Consider the following 14,673-nt stretch of genomic DNA (forward strand, 5'->3'; position numbering starts at 1 on the left):
TGGTGGGCTAACAACAAAATCTTCTCTTGTAGGGAGGCAGGAGGAATCAACTTACCAGACTTGAATAGAAAGCCACTAAACTCTTCAATTTCAGATGCAACCTGAGAAAAAGAAGCCAAGTCAGAAGAAATGGACTTATTATTAGGCCAACCACCTTTTACAAAATCCAAAATTTGTTGACATACAGAATCTTTTTTCATTTCCTTAAACCATTCTTCCTCAGTTAACGATAAAAACTCCTGAGATATACAATCTTCAATGGAAGCAACCACATCTACATCTAAGTCAATGGTAGAAACCTTATCAACACTACAAGGTAACCTTGAAAGAAAATCAGCCGTGACATTGCTTTTACCAGGAACGTACATGATCTCAAAATCGTATTCCTGAAGACGTGAAGACAAACGAGCAATCCTTGCAGTCGAGTTCCAACCACCACCAGGAGACAAGATTCCAACTAACGGTTTGTGGTCTGTTCTTAAGATAAATCTGTTTCCCCACACATAATTTCTAAAATATTCCACAGCCCAAATGCAGGCTAGTAACTCCTTTTCGATAACAGAGTATCTTCTTTCGGTTGGAGATAAAGTTCTAGACGCAAAAGCTACACACCACTCATCCTTACCAGCACACTGACTCAAAACAGTACCAATGCCATATAGACTAGCATCAACAGTGATGATGCATTTCTTACTTATGCAGAATGATTTGAGTGTAGGGGCATTAACAATCTCATTCTTAATTTGCTTGAAAGCGACATCCTGCTTGTCCGTCCAAACAAATTTGGCAGAACTCCTAGTCAATTCTCTTACGGGTTCCATCTTGTTAGCGAAATTCTGAATGAATTTACTGTAATATTCGCATAATCCAGCAAAAGATAGCAACTTTTCTTTACTATCTGGAGCTGGAGCTTTCGTAATGGCATCTACAAGATTTTTCTTTGGTACAACCCCTTCCCCAGAAAGGGTGTGTCCCAAATATTCAACAGATTTGCAAAAACATTTACATTTGCTGGCTTTAATAGTCAAACCAAACTGTTCTAACTTAGAACAGACTTCCTTAAGATGAGAACGATGTTCACAGTTGTTTTTAGAGAATACAAGAATATCGTCTTGAAAGCATTTGACAAATGTTAGGTCTTTAAAAATGTGGTACATAGCCCTTTGAAACACTGAAGCAGCTGAAGCCAAGCCAAATGGCATTCTCTTGGACTGAAATAATCCATGAGGAGTGATAAATGCAGTAAATTGTTTAGAATCTTCAGTGAGTTCGATCTGGTGATATGCAGATCTAAGGTCTAATGTAGAAAATACACTAGCACCATCTAACATGCACAACATTTCATTGATGTTAGGAAGTGGGTGACAGTCTGTAACCAAATTCTTATTGAGTGCCCTTAAATCTATACACAGCCTAATACTTTTGTCCGGTTTAATGGCCAAAACAATAGGCGAAACCCACTCAGATGACACTACTTCTTCAATTATACCATCTCTCACCATGACATCAAGCATGTCTCTAAGTTCGTCCCTAATGCTAATAGGCACTCCCCTTAATTTTTGTTTGACAGGTATAGAATTGGGCTTGACTTTGATTTTGTGACTAAATCCATTCAATTTGCCCAACTTGTCAGAAAATACCTTAGGAAAAGCAAAAGAGATTTCTGTGAACTCAGGTGAATCAGTAGACTCCCCATTAGATATGGCAAGTACTAACACAGGATCTTTAAGTCTAGGGTTCAGTGTAACACCTAGCTTTGCTTGGTCCCTCCACCCCAAAACATTCACACCTTTCCACGCAACGTATAGTTTCACGTTTGCAGAATTATTTTTGATTGTAAGTAAAACTTCTTTAAAACCAATAAAATTGATCTTAGATCCATCAAAATTGTAGGCACAGATATCAGGTTTAGATAAGGCATCTATATCAATAAGATCTCCAAAAGACTTTACACAATACTCATGCGTGATAATGGTCCAAGGGGAACAAGAGTCCACCATAAGTTCTAATATTTTACCCAAAATGGTAACACAACTCTTAGGAGAAGATAGTGTGTCTGCTTGTGAGATGTCAATTGACTCCTGCACAGAAACAACAATTCCGAACTCCTTAACGTCAGGATCATTACCAGCTTCATCCTTGACATATGATACATTACCAGTATGTTTAGAAGACAAAGAGGAATATTTTTTAGTGTCTTGGAACGGTCTTGTGGGAGTCTTACACATTTTAGAAAAATGTCCAGAGCGTCCACACTTATTACATTGTCTACTAATAGCAGGACACTGCGGAAAAGATGCAATATGGTCGGGATTACCACATCTAAAACAAAAGAACTGTTTAGCTTTTCCATCATTCCTATTGGAATACAAAGTATTTCTTTGCTCCTGAGGTTTAACTACACTAACTTCACTGGTAGATGTAGAAGTACAGGGAGCAGACACTTTATCTAACGATTTTATCCATTTATCAGATTGCTCCAGAGCTTTAGCAGTACTGATCGCAATTTCTAAGCTAGGGTCACCTAAAATCCACAATTGTTCTTGAACTTTTTTACTCTTTACATGTACAATAATTTGATCTCTAATCATTTCGTCTGTCATAAGGCCGAAATTACAATGTAAAGATAATGCACGTAGAGCTGTAAGAAAATCATCAAAACATTCTTTTTCATCTTGAACCCTAGTATAGAACTTAAATCTATTTAGTGCAATACTAGTAACAGGTTTAAATCTTCCTTCAATTCTGGAAACAGCTTCATCATAAACATTGCTGTCACCACCAGATCTTACAGGAGGTAAGGTTCTAAACACTAATTGCCCTTCTGAGCCAAGGCAGTGTAAAAATATGTTCTTTTTCCTCTCTGCTGACATACGTTCTCCATCCATAGCCTTGAGGTAGGTAAAAAAATCCTCCTTCCATCTTGTCCATGGAATAGGTGGATCACCCTTAGACTGTAAGAACTTCGATGGTGGATCAAATTGCATGTTTTGAATGTAAATTAAATGTCAAATAACTACTAAGACCCAAAGTTAATAAATCCAAAACAAAATAATTGTTAAGATATCCAGTAGATGGCAGTCTGGTAACAACGTACACTGGTTTCCAGTCAAAAACTTTCCATTAAAGTTTCATAAAATGAATAGTAGAAGTAACATGTAGTAAAATAATAAAAAGGTAGTCTATTGAGACTGAGGCATAGTTGAAGAAAAATATCAAGTTTGTAGTATTGTTTTTTTTTTTTTAAAAGAAGGTCATCAAACGTGCAATGAATAGTAAACAACACGCATTATATGGAAGAGCGTGTGAGACAGTACCTGTTTTCTTCTTATTTAAAACAAAATGGTTGGAAAACACTTGTCCGGTGATCGTATTGCAAGCGCTTCGTAATTAAGCTACTCGGTGAATTCAGTTGCTATGGCAACAAAAATGGCCGCCCTGCGTGATGTGCATATACGCGGAGTGTAATGCGCGGTGAAGCGCAATGACGTAGGTATGCGCGATGAGTCACATAGGCTGGAGCTCAGTGGCGAATCAGGATCAAGATAAAGGAAAAGAACCTGATTGGTTCAAGTGTCGAGAGCCACTGACGTCACTGGAGAGAGTCCGATCACGAAGAAAACATGTAAAGTACGAAGAAATCCATAAAAAATCGAATACTTTACGTAGAATCACCGGAACAAGTCGGAAAATATCAGGAAACACTCCGCTTAACTTCTGGAGTAAGAAGAATAATTTTCTACGTTGAAAACGTGGATTCTTTAAATTTCTGCTCCTGTGCTCCCAGGAAATGTGGCAGAAAAATTGTTGAGAGTCCTTCGTCGCCAGTATAAAAAAGTAAGAGGCTTAAATATATAAAAATAAGAAGGTTTATTTGAAGGTTAAGCAAATGGAGCACAGCACATCCGTTAGGCAGTAGATCCAAGGAATAAACAGTTGGAGCAGAATCTGAAATATCAGGAAACACTCCGCTTAACTTCTGGAGTAAGAAGAATAATTTTCTACGTTGAAAACGTGGATTCTTTAAATTTCTGCTCCTGTGCTCCCAGGAAATGTGGCAGAAAAATTGTTGAGAGTCCTTCGTCGCCAGTATAAAAAAGTAAGAGGCTTAAATATATAAAAATAAGAAGGTTTATTTGAAGGTTAAGCAAATGGAGCACAGCACATCCGTTAGGCAGTAGATCCAAGGAATAAACAGTTGGAGCAGAATCTGAAATATCAGGAAACACTCCGCTTAACTTCTGGAGTAAGAAGAATAATTTTCTACGTTGAAAACGTGGATTCTTTAAATTTCTGCTCCTGTGCTCCCAGGAAATGTGGCAGAAAAATTGTTGAGAGTCCTTCGTCGCCAGTATAAAAAAGTAAGAGGCTTAAATATATAAAAATAAGAAGGTTTATTTGAAGGTTAAGCAAATGGAGCACAGCACATCCGTTAGGCAGTAGATCCAAGGAATAAACAGTTGGAGCAGAATCTGGAACCAAGGATGTAAGATGCAGGCACGCATCATACATTCCAGGTCCCAGTAACAATGAGGTAATGTACAGAGAAGGAAAACAAGCATAGGAAAAGCAAGAATGTAACAACAAGTCAAGAGGGAGTTATGGTCCGATAGCTCTAGATGAGGTACAGAAGGGGAAGCTGTGCCTGCACAGACCACAGACATATTATGAGAACGTCTATGTAGGTCATACTACATCTGAACACACCTTCACATTGGAGTATTATACTAAGGATTTCTTGAAGAGCGTGGTGCAGGTGATCCCTACTGTATATTTTGTCTGTGGAAGGAATGCGTATGTGAGATTGCCAGAGAAGTGGTATGGAACGTGTTACCTAGCAATTATCTTTCCCAAGATTTACCATACTGAGGATTTTGCTCTCTTGGAGGGAGGGTCCCAGAGAAGGGTAAAGCGAGGAGAGAGTGCTGGAGCAATCGTTGGAGATGTGTTTGGAGCAGCGATACCTATGTTGGGAGTCATTTTGAATGACATCAAGATAAGGCGGTTGGCAACTGTGGTGGATGAACTGTCAATGAATATAGCTAAGTCATTAGTGTTGGTTGATGTTGCAAGATGTTGTCGATAAGGACAATGGTTTTACAGAACCGTCTTGCCCTAGATGTCATTCTAGCAAAAGAGGGCGGAGTCTGTAAACGTTTGAAGATTCAGGAATGCTGCACTTATATACCAGACAACTCTAAGGATCTGGAGACATATATAAGCAACATTACTGCAATCCATTATGAGATTGTGGACTTGACCCAAGAGAATGCGTGGGAGACCGTTGGCAAGGGATTTGGAAAGGTTGGAAACTGGTTTGCCAACCTAGGAAAGGGTTTCCTTGGATTTGTACTGAAACCCCTCATCATAGCAGTGGCATGTGTGATTGCCTTATGGGGTTTAGTGAGGATGTACAAGTGGTATAAGTCGAATAGGTTGGCGAGATCAATGAGAACGCAAGAGATGCGAATGGAAAGGCTGCAAGACAATCAATACCGCAGCTTGAGAGCATTGGAGATGCTCAGGAGAGGAAAAATGGCCACAAGCTCTGTTTAACTTAGTTCCTACCCAGAGGATGGTGTGAGGGTGTTAATGACACGGGTCATCAAAGGGGGGAATTGAGAGAGCACCATTTATAGTGAAAAATTGTAGGGGTACGCCATATGTACAAGTAGCCAGCACCCGTATATATAAAGGACTTTAATCATGTTTTAACGCAATGAAGAATAGAGAACTAGTTGGATTACAAGTACACATTTGTTGCTTGAATAGCGACGCTGTTGAAATGAAACCTTTTTCTTATGCAACGTGTGTTTAACAAACGTAATTGAGCCTTTTAGAGTTGCTTTACCTGAGAATGTAGCAGACTTTATATATTCCCGATAATTAGCTTAAAGTAGAAAATGCATTTGCTGTTTAAGGTTGGAGGCCTAGTGAACTAAGAAGAAGTGCTAATGTAAAGCGTTGGGCCTATAACAAGCTGAGGCCTAGTTCATAGAAATGGTGCAGGCCTGTTGGAAATTGTCTTGCTTAACATTTAACTGTAGAAATGTTTTATAAAAGAGCTTTTCAGAAGATGTTGCAACATTTGTAGACTGTGAGCTATTTGCGTGTATTCCTTTGCAGGCGCCTCATCAAGCAGATAGTAGGGTAGAAGGGCCCATTGTGTATGAGCGTTAGGATGCTAGACTCAGACATGGAGGAGTAGACCAGGAATTCAAAGAAGCAACTTGAAAGGATGAAGAGCCTGGGACCCAAGGACGTTTGAACGGACAAGAATGGACCAGCGCCATGCTGGAAATTTCCAGAACCCAACACCTCCTGGAGGGGCGTACCTGAAGGCGTGTCATTCACTTTGTGGGGTTTGGTATTAGGGACAGTACCCCGAGGATGGAGGCAGTGCAGACGAGCTGAGGAGCGAGAGAGAGCGGTCGTTTGGGCAAAGGGTGTAGTTGCAAGTCGAGGACTATAGTCTACAAGAGAATGTGGGCGAACTTCCTTTGGAAGTCACCACGGCTGACACCTTTTGGTTAGGTTGGGCTATTGTTGAGTAGGGATGTCACCTAGCATAGTGTAGGGACAGACTGATCTGAATTTATGTCTATTATCCTGATGAGTACCAGAACTCAAGTTATAGCAATCCTGTTTAGTCTGATGATCCTGGAATTGATCCTCGTTCTATTCATTAGCCGTTTGAGACTTTTCCGTAGGATTATGTTTGTATTAGTACCTCTTTATCTTTTGAACCTCTTGCTGAGGTGCCTGTATCTCCAGTTATTTTTGGTTATGTAATAAACCTTTTAAATTCAGTCTTTAGTCAGTGGTTCTTAGGGGAAAACAATTGGGTATTGAGATAGTTGAATTGTTTAGTTGTGACTAGGTTGCCTAATTCACTCTATGACAGGTAAAAAGGTCCAGTCGACCTGTGACGGGATTCTGGAGAATGGTAAGCAGACTCTAGAGGTGAAATCCCGCCTTTCCAGGGTTTTCACTCCCCCAACCAAAACACACATTTCTTACAATATCAGTATATTGCATATTATTATATCTTCCACAATCTGTCTTGCTCCTTTACACATTTTTGTAGAGTGTAGTGCTGGTCACACAGTTTGTAGAACTTGAGCAGGTGTATTTGCATACATTGTGTACATACAGGCAGTTGCCAATCTGAATAGAGAGCAATGATCTATACTTACCTCCTCATCCCCATTTCTTATACCAGTCCTTACTTTTACAAGCGATACTCTACCTCTTTAAATTCATGCCTTCCAGTCCAAGCTTCCATTTTCTTCTATGCTGTGCGAAGACACCTACTATTATCTGTAAAGAGAGCAAATCCTCCTCGTTCGTCGTGGTTTTTTCTTGTTGCTGTACTTTTCATCTCCACATTTTTTCTACTGTGATGATGAGGCCGATGATAAAGAGGTTCAAATGACCGGCATTGTTTTGGTTTTAAAAATAAACCAAAGCTGGTAGCGGTGCTAGCAGCCTACATTTCTGTACAATGTTTATTGTTTTTGGCCTGCCAGGCTGAGGCAATCACTCTGATTGTGGCTCTTTGTCAATATTAGCTGCGTTCCAGTGAAACATTGAGCACAGTACCCAGATCTGGGCATACCCGTTGCACTTAGGGTGTCACACTGAAGTATACAAAAAGGTTATGGGTGGAATACTTGAATTAATCTCAGCCACTTGTAATTACTCAGGGATGCATCTCAGTCCATCGTTATGTTGCACACCATGCAACCTGAGTTAGGCCTAGCATATGTAAATCAGTCTTGACCCTATTCCAATAGAAAAAGTTAAACCAGAACTGGCAGGTCAGATCCTCCCTTAACTATTACACAAACAACCCAAGACCTGTTTCCCTTCGCTTGGAATGCTACAGTTGTAGCTTAGTTACAGTGGCACAGTGAAGTATAGGACCCACGTCTGGGCATACCTGTCACATTTATGGCATCACAGTGAATTATTTCAAAATGTAATGGTTAGAATGCAAATTGGAAGCCTGTGATGCTCAAAGATTAATAAACTGTCCTAGTAAATGATGTAAGGTATGAGGACAATCTGTGGTCAGTCGTTATGTCAAGAAAGGAAACATTCTTTCAATTAGAGGGAAACAATAGCTGTGTTAAGTGCTTTGGCTATCTGTCCGTTCAGAAAGCTGTCTTTTAACAGCCAAATCACTGCAGTGGCAGGGAAATGTTTCAGAATTCTCAAGATGCTAAGAAAGGTTCTTCGCCTTCGGCCAGAACCAGCTAGAAAAACAGTGGTCAAGGCTCTGATTGTGTCCTGGCTTGATTACTGTAATGTGTTGTACCTGAGGGTCGGATCGTGGGACGTCAAAGAGTGCAAAACGCTGCTGCATGCCTTCTTTTGAATCTTCCTAGGCATGTGTTGATGGGAGACATGCTTAAAAAGCTGCACTGTTTGCCGGTTAGGCATAGCTCCTATTTTAAAGCCTTGTGCTATTGTCACAAGGCACTTGCAAAAAAAGGACCACAGTATTTTCAACTCTGGTCAGCCCATATATACCAGCCAGAAATTTAAGATTGGCTGGGGAAAAGCTGGTGTCTGTTCCTAACATCAAAAGAACACACTCAGGAGGGTGTAGTGATGGTGCCACCCAGCCCGTTCACACAGCACCTACTCGCATTCACGCACCCCGAGGGCAGGCTCGCCCGAAGGGGTTAAATAAAGGGGCAGAAGACCTCTCTGGTTCTTTGCCCTATACCAGTATTACTGTGTGTGTATGTCTAATTGTGCTGTGTTAACACGTCTGAGACCTAGCCTCCACACAGTGAGCGTCCATCCAGGCCTGGATGCCACATTGGTGACAAGGTGGGTCCCACCCGCGCCTCTGCCGCACCTCACCTGTCGAGCTGTGGTCCCTGCTAGCGAAGAACATGGTGCGCGGCCTCCGGACGGAGCCGGTGCCGCAGCAGCGCAGCCGGCAGTACCCCAACCAGCGCCCCTGCCTACGCTGGCGCATCCAGGTCATGCCACTGTGGCCCCCCTACCCCCGTTCAGCGAACTCTCTGATCCGGCAATGGCAGCGGCGTGATGGAAGTCGTGGATCGGCCACCTGGACCACTACTTCGGGGTATGAGAGAAACTGAAGGGAAAGTCAAGAGATTGCTCCTCATGTGTTATGGTGGAGGTGAACTGTACGAATTGTTCGAAGCGCTGCCTGCAACAAGGGCGGACGATGACTACGATGGAGTGGTGGTTGCCTTGAACAGGCATTTTGATCCACAAATAAACCCCGACTTCGAATGTTTCAAGTAACATCAGGCAAGACAAGGGGAATCTGAGTCCATAGATATCTTCTACGCCCGTCTAAGGAAGTGGGAGAGCTCCTGTATAATGCCGGACCAGAGGGAAAAGATCAGGGTGGAGATCATTCAGGGGTGTCATTCAGTGACGCTACACCGCCTGATACTCGGCCAATCGGGCATCAGTCTAGACACGATCCTCTGATCGCTGAGATCTCTGAGATCCGCTGATGAGATGGAAGCGGCCCTAAACCAGCCTACGGCATAGCCCGTATTGACACGGCCACGGCCACTTGGTCAAAGAAGAAAGAGTAGACGCTATTCAGAGATGGCCGGCACAGTCAAGAGGACTTACGAGACCGCCCCAAAGAAACGCATGCGGGAACTGCCGATTAGACCACCCAAATGTGTTGGCATGCAATCTTAGCAGAATATTTCCGTAATCACAGGAATTATTGCTGGAAATGCCAGCGATGTATGTTTACACCAGTCAACACAATTTGCCTCTTCTCCTCTCCTGCTTTCACATCACTTTAGCAAAGGGGAAGGATGCATTGTTAGCTAAATAGACAAAAGGGATTCAATTTGCATTTCCTCTAATTCTTCTGATGAAACATGTTGTAGCAAAAATCCGAAGAAACATGTCTCAGATAATAGTTGGTCTCCCATTTCTGCCAAGATGTCACTGCTCTGTAGGAGCGAATCTTAATTCCAATGTGTTTTCAAGGGAAAAGCCTGGGGATTATCATTGATGACTTGTAATAAGGGCCTAAGGGACAGATGTAAACAGCATTTCTGAGGTCGCAAAAAACCTGATTTGCAGAACTGTGCTGTTTGCGAGCCCAGAAGTGCTTTTTAAATATACAAAAATGCCAAATTAACCTCTTACCGAATCCCAATTTGTATTTGCAACACAATTCCGAATTGCAGTAGTATATATTAATGTTTTGCAACCAGATACTAGTCACAAAACAGTAAAACAGTAATACTTTATCACCAATTCAAAATTGTTGGTAGCCCATTCGCAAATGGGTAGTTTCCCAACAGACCCCTTCCCATTTGAGAATGTTAAACAAAACATTTTTTAAGAACAGGTAGTGGTCCCATTGTTTCATTTTCTTTTTTAAAATGCATCCGGATCACCTTTAAGGAAAACATGCTTCGTTTAAAAAATAAAAGAGTGCTTTATTTAAAAGCAATCACAGCCCTGGTGGTCTGCTAATGCCATCAGGCCACCATTCCTGTGATAGCTATAATTCCTAATGGTTTGCAAACTCCTACCTTCCTCATTATTATGCACGAGGTAGGTCCATTTGCGACCTATATGAATTGCTAATATAAATTTAAAAAAATGAATCATATATTAGGAATAGAGATTTTCGAATTGAAAAACTAAGATAACCATAATTAGGACATTGCTGTTCCTTATGTAAGTACATCCGGCTTTAAGTGTTGACATAACACACCTTTTAACCAAAGCATGCTCTTTAGCCATACTTCGGGATTTCTCACTCATGTTAAGATTTATCTTAATCATTAGAAGCACTGCTGGAAGATTGATCACATTCTGCTACAAAGGCATCTCAGATTAGTTTTGCCCCTCACTTCCATTTGGAAAAGAAAGTAAGTTTGTACATGAATTCTAAAACATCTTGTCCAGCATTACATTTTTGACGTGCAACACTACTGTAGAAAGTAAATGTGTGCATTCATTCTAAAGCATCTTCTTCAGCATTACATTTTTGAGGTGCACCACTGCTGTATTACCTCGTTAGAAGAACGGCCACATCATGGTGCGTTGGATGGGCATCACTTTTTGGGTTTACACTCTTCTGCCATTTACAAAAGCTGGCCAATGTCTGGTCTGCATTATGAATTATTTTTAATCCTTGCTAGAGGAGAAACACATACAACCATTACTACAGTTTTTACATTAAACTGAAAGCAATACATGTTTAATCACTGCGAGGGCAGTATTTGTTAAACTCATAATCGCTTAAAAGTGTCAAAGTATACGTTTTCCAGGGAAAAAAAGTCACTGTAAAGAAATAATGGTACTCCTCTTGCTTCCAATCTATTGAATGTCAACATGCCCTCTATCAACCAGAAAATTGGAATATGTCTAAAAACATTATCAAAACTAATTGCCTTTTAAGGACGTTGTTTAATGGAAGATTTTGAAATAGATTTTTCATGTGATGACTTTTGTTAATGCGCTGGATACAAACTGTGCCTCGCAATTAATGATTAATTGTGGTGTTAAGCGAGTGTCATCCCATATGTCCTTTTATTGAATATTTTGCATTATGAAAATATCTTGCTCAGAATTTGAATCGAAAACCTAGAAAGGTCGAGGGAAGGGACCACATGGTTAAAATCTAGGCATCAAAACTCACTGAACTTTACCACTTATAGAGAGCCGTGCATTTCTTCTACATCACCCCTAGGTTTTTGGAAGGCCTGGCATTGGCACGGACAATTCCTTGAAGAAGTAAAAGGTTAATGGACGTCAATTCACTATTAGAAAAGGAACACAAACCCGGAGCAAAGCGTTAGTAAATTCGGCCCAAGTATGCATCTCATTGGCAGTAGCAGAACAGAGGCCATCATCAAATGGCTGACCAAACTCAAGTCAGTGTGATGGAGATAAAACCTGACAGGTCACTCCTGGGTTTTGATTTTCTTCTCACCTCTCTTGGAGGGAGAAGTCCTGAAAAGGAACGTGCAACGTCCAGCAGCTGCTGTTGTCACCATGGAAATTAAATGGGGCTTTTGTAATGAGCCTCCAGCACACTTCATCATGTTGTCTATATGCAAAATAAAAACATTCTGAAATTGGAAACAAACTAATACATTAAATAAAAATTCCAAGTTTTCCTACTGTTCCTGCCACTGTTTGTGATCAATGAGGCCATGGGTCGAAAGACAATGTCAGGGGTCACAGGTACGACCCCTGGCGACCCATAAATGACATCCATCAAAAGAGTCCTGAGAGTCACGACTCCTTAATTATGGTTACAATGAACTCCAAATATAAATTAATTTCTTAAATCAGTAATATTGTTTTTGCCATCAGGTAAGACATCACGCTGAGAAAATGTTATTAAAGTACACGTCACGCCCAAGGAGAAACAAATCTGTCAAAATTCTGGTAGCTGAATATTTGTTGAAGAAATTTGACAGAGAGGAAGCAGCCTCGTCCAATGAGCAATCCTTTTCTGCTTTTCTGAAAATCTGTTCAGCAGCTGGTGGAAAGAAGCTAAAAAACTAGTATCCAAATAGGTTAACAATAATAGAGCTATTTTGACAGTTGGAGGTGCCATTTAGGCTTTGCCAAATCAATCATTTAAAAAAAAAATCAGATTGGAGGATGGAATATCTTTCCACTTGGTCAAGTATGGAACCTGCATAGCCAGAATCATCATAGGAATCCAACTGGCTGGCCACAAATGATTTTTAGGTCAAGCCTAAACAGCGCTTGCGCTGTTAGGGGATCTGGGGGCATATTATCAAGGGGGTTTATCTCTGCTTTTTTGGCTTTAAAAGCCAAGAAAGCGGAGATAAAATTATCTCCCTATTACCTAGCTGTCGCTAACACCAGTTAGCAACAGCTAGTAGGAGATATCGACCATCTTGGGCCCCACTTTGCATGCCAGTGATAATTATCACTAATGACATGCAAAGTGGGCGTGCCAAGATGTTAGCGACTGGAAACAGTTGCTAACATCGCTATCTCCTATTACCAACTTTTGGAGACATTCACGCTAAGCGCGAATATCTCCAAAAGCTAACACCTGCCCTGAGCAGTTCTTAGCCATGTTATTCAATGGGAGGTGGATAACATGGCTAAGAGCATTAGCTCGGTAATGCATGAATATCGCTGACTTTTCAGCGATATTCATGCATTGCGGCCGTTTTTTATCGCATTTGCGATAAACCTTGGTAATACCAAGGTTTATCTGCGATAAAAATTGCCGCAGCTCAGCGGTAGATTTTTGCGATAATTATCGCTATTGCTTGGTAATATGCCCCCTGGTGTCTGTACTTTGTGGAGTCTGACTCCTCCCAAGCTTTGGATTGTTTTTTGTGTGTGTCTTTTAAAAATGGTATTGAATATTGTTTCCTGTCAAGGCTTGAGAATTCAGGGGGTAATTCTTTCGAATATGTCTTTTGGCAGTTTGTGGTTGGGGGTCAGCTGCACGGGGAATAAGAGGCCAAGCAGGAATCGTACATATGAGCTAGGACTGGCTGTACAGGCTGTGCTGGAAAAGGAGTTGTAAATTAGCTCAGTGGAAAAAACAAGCCTGGTGCAGAGCTGCTATTCTGCCCAGGCGCATAAACGGAAGGTTTGTCTCTGAGCAGGACTGATACTGCATTTCATTTTCATGAGACCGATACAGCAGTTAGTAAACGTTAGTTATTAACGGTATATCAACAATCAGGTGGAGTTTCAGCACTGTACATCAATAAATTATTGTCACTATCATGGAAATCATGACTTTTCTTGATCGTACCACTCGATGTGTTTCTGCGTCTGTGAGCCTCAAATGGACTAGCATGGAAGGGGGTGTCATTTTAGGGCCTCTGTGAGATCCTGAGCATAAATGTTGCCTCCGGGTTCACAGAAGGCTGTGTCTAATCATGGGTGTCCCTGCTCCTTGGGGGGGTAATAGTTCATACAGGGTAGAGATGGGTGAGTAGGACCAGCTGAATTCCCAGGGTTTCAGCACTATGGAAGAACACAGGAAAAAAAGCTTTCTTCAGTGCTAGGCAAGTGGCATAACAGCCAGAGCTTCTGACTTTGGAGCTGGGGAACCAGGTTTAAGTCTTGGCGTCAGCAAAGTCCTGTGATGCTGAGCAAATTACTTAATCTCTCAGTGTCTACTAAAATTAATGTGTCTGTCTGTAATGGAACTGGTGCTCAAGCAAAGTGCTCTGAAACCTTCGGGCCGAGTTTGCGCTATATAAAATTGCAGGCGGGTTGTTCATTATAGACCCACGTTGGACTTAAGGCTGTCTCATTGCTGAGGAATGGGAGGTGGAAGAGGCAGACTCTGTTTGGGCATTACTCAGTTTTCATTACATTTTGGGGCCCTAGTTCTCTGGGTATAATATCCCAGCTTATATGCATCTTGCCACAGTAATCAACAGCGTATCTTTTCAATCTTTGCACAGCATTCTCCTAGTACAATGTGAGAGGCATTTTTCTCTGCTACCATTGTGTTTCCCGTACAAATATGGAATAAGGGCATTTGACACATAACCAGTAGATGTAGTATCTACTGCGTAAATTGCCGAAGGCAGATGTGGGGAGGTTTCATAGTGGTAGACACTGCCCTTCAATATAGAAAATATGTAATTTTTAGGGTGGTGATCCCTAAATTTGCCTTTTTTATAT

General features: G+C 41.3%; 1 protein-coding gene across 2 annotated transcripts in view; it reads right to left on the reverse strand.

Moving 5' to 3' along the window:
- Positions 1 to 14,673, reverse strand: part of ADAMTS12 (ADAM metallopeptidase with thrombospondin type 1 motif 12) — a 2,873,463-nt gene that overhangs the window by 1,744,201 nt on the left and 1,114,589 nt on the right. For both annotated transcript variants that reach the window (XM_078677277.1, XM_078677276.1), the window contains one exon: positions 11,043 to 11,167. In XM_078677277.1, coding sequence (XP_078533403.1) covers positions 11,043 to 11,167 — 125 coding nt within the window. The remainder of the gene's footprint in view (positions 1 to 11,042; positions 11,168 to 14,673) is intronic.

This window comes from Lissotriton helveticus, chromosome 2_1 (genome assembly GCF_964261635.1).
Source record: "Lissotriton helveticus chromosome 2_1, aLisHel1.1, whole genome shotgun sequence".
NCBI classification, from domain to species: Eukaryota; Metazoa; Chordata; class Amphibia; order Caudata; family Salamandridae; genus Lissotriton; species Lissotriton helveticus.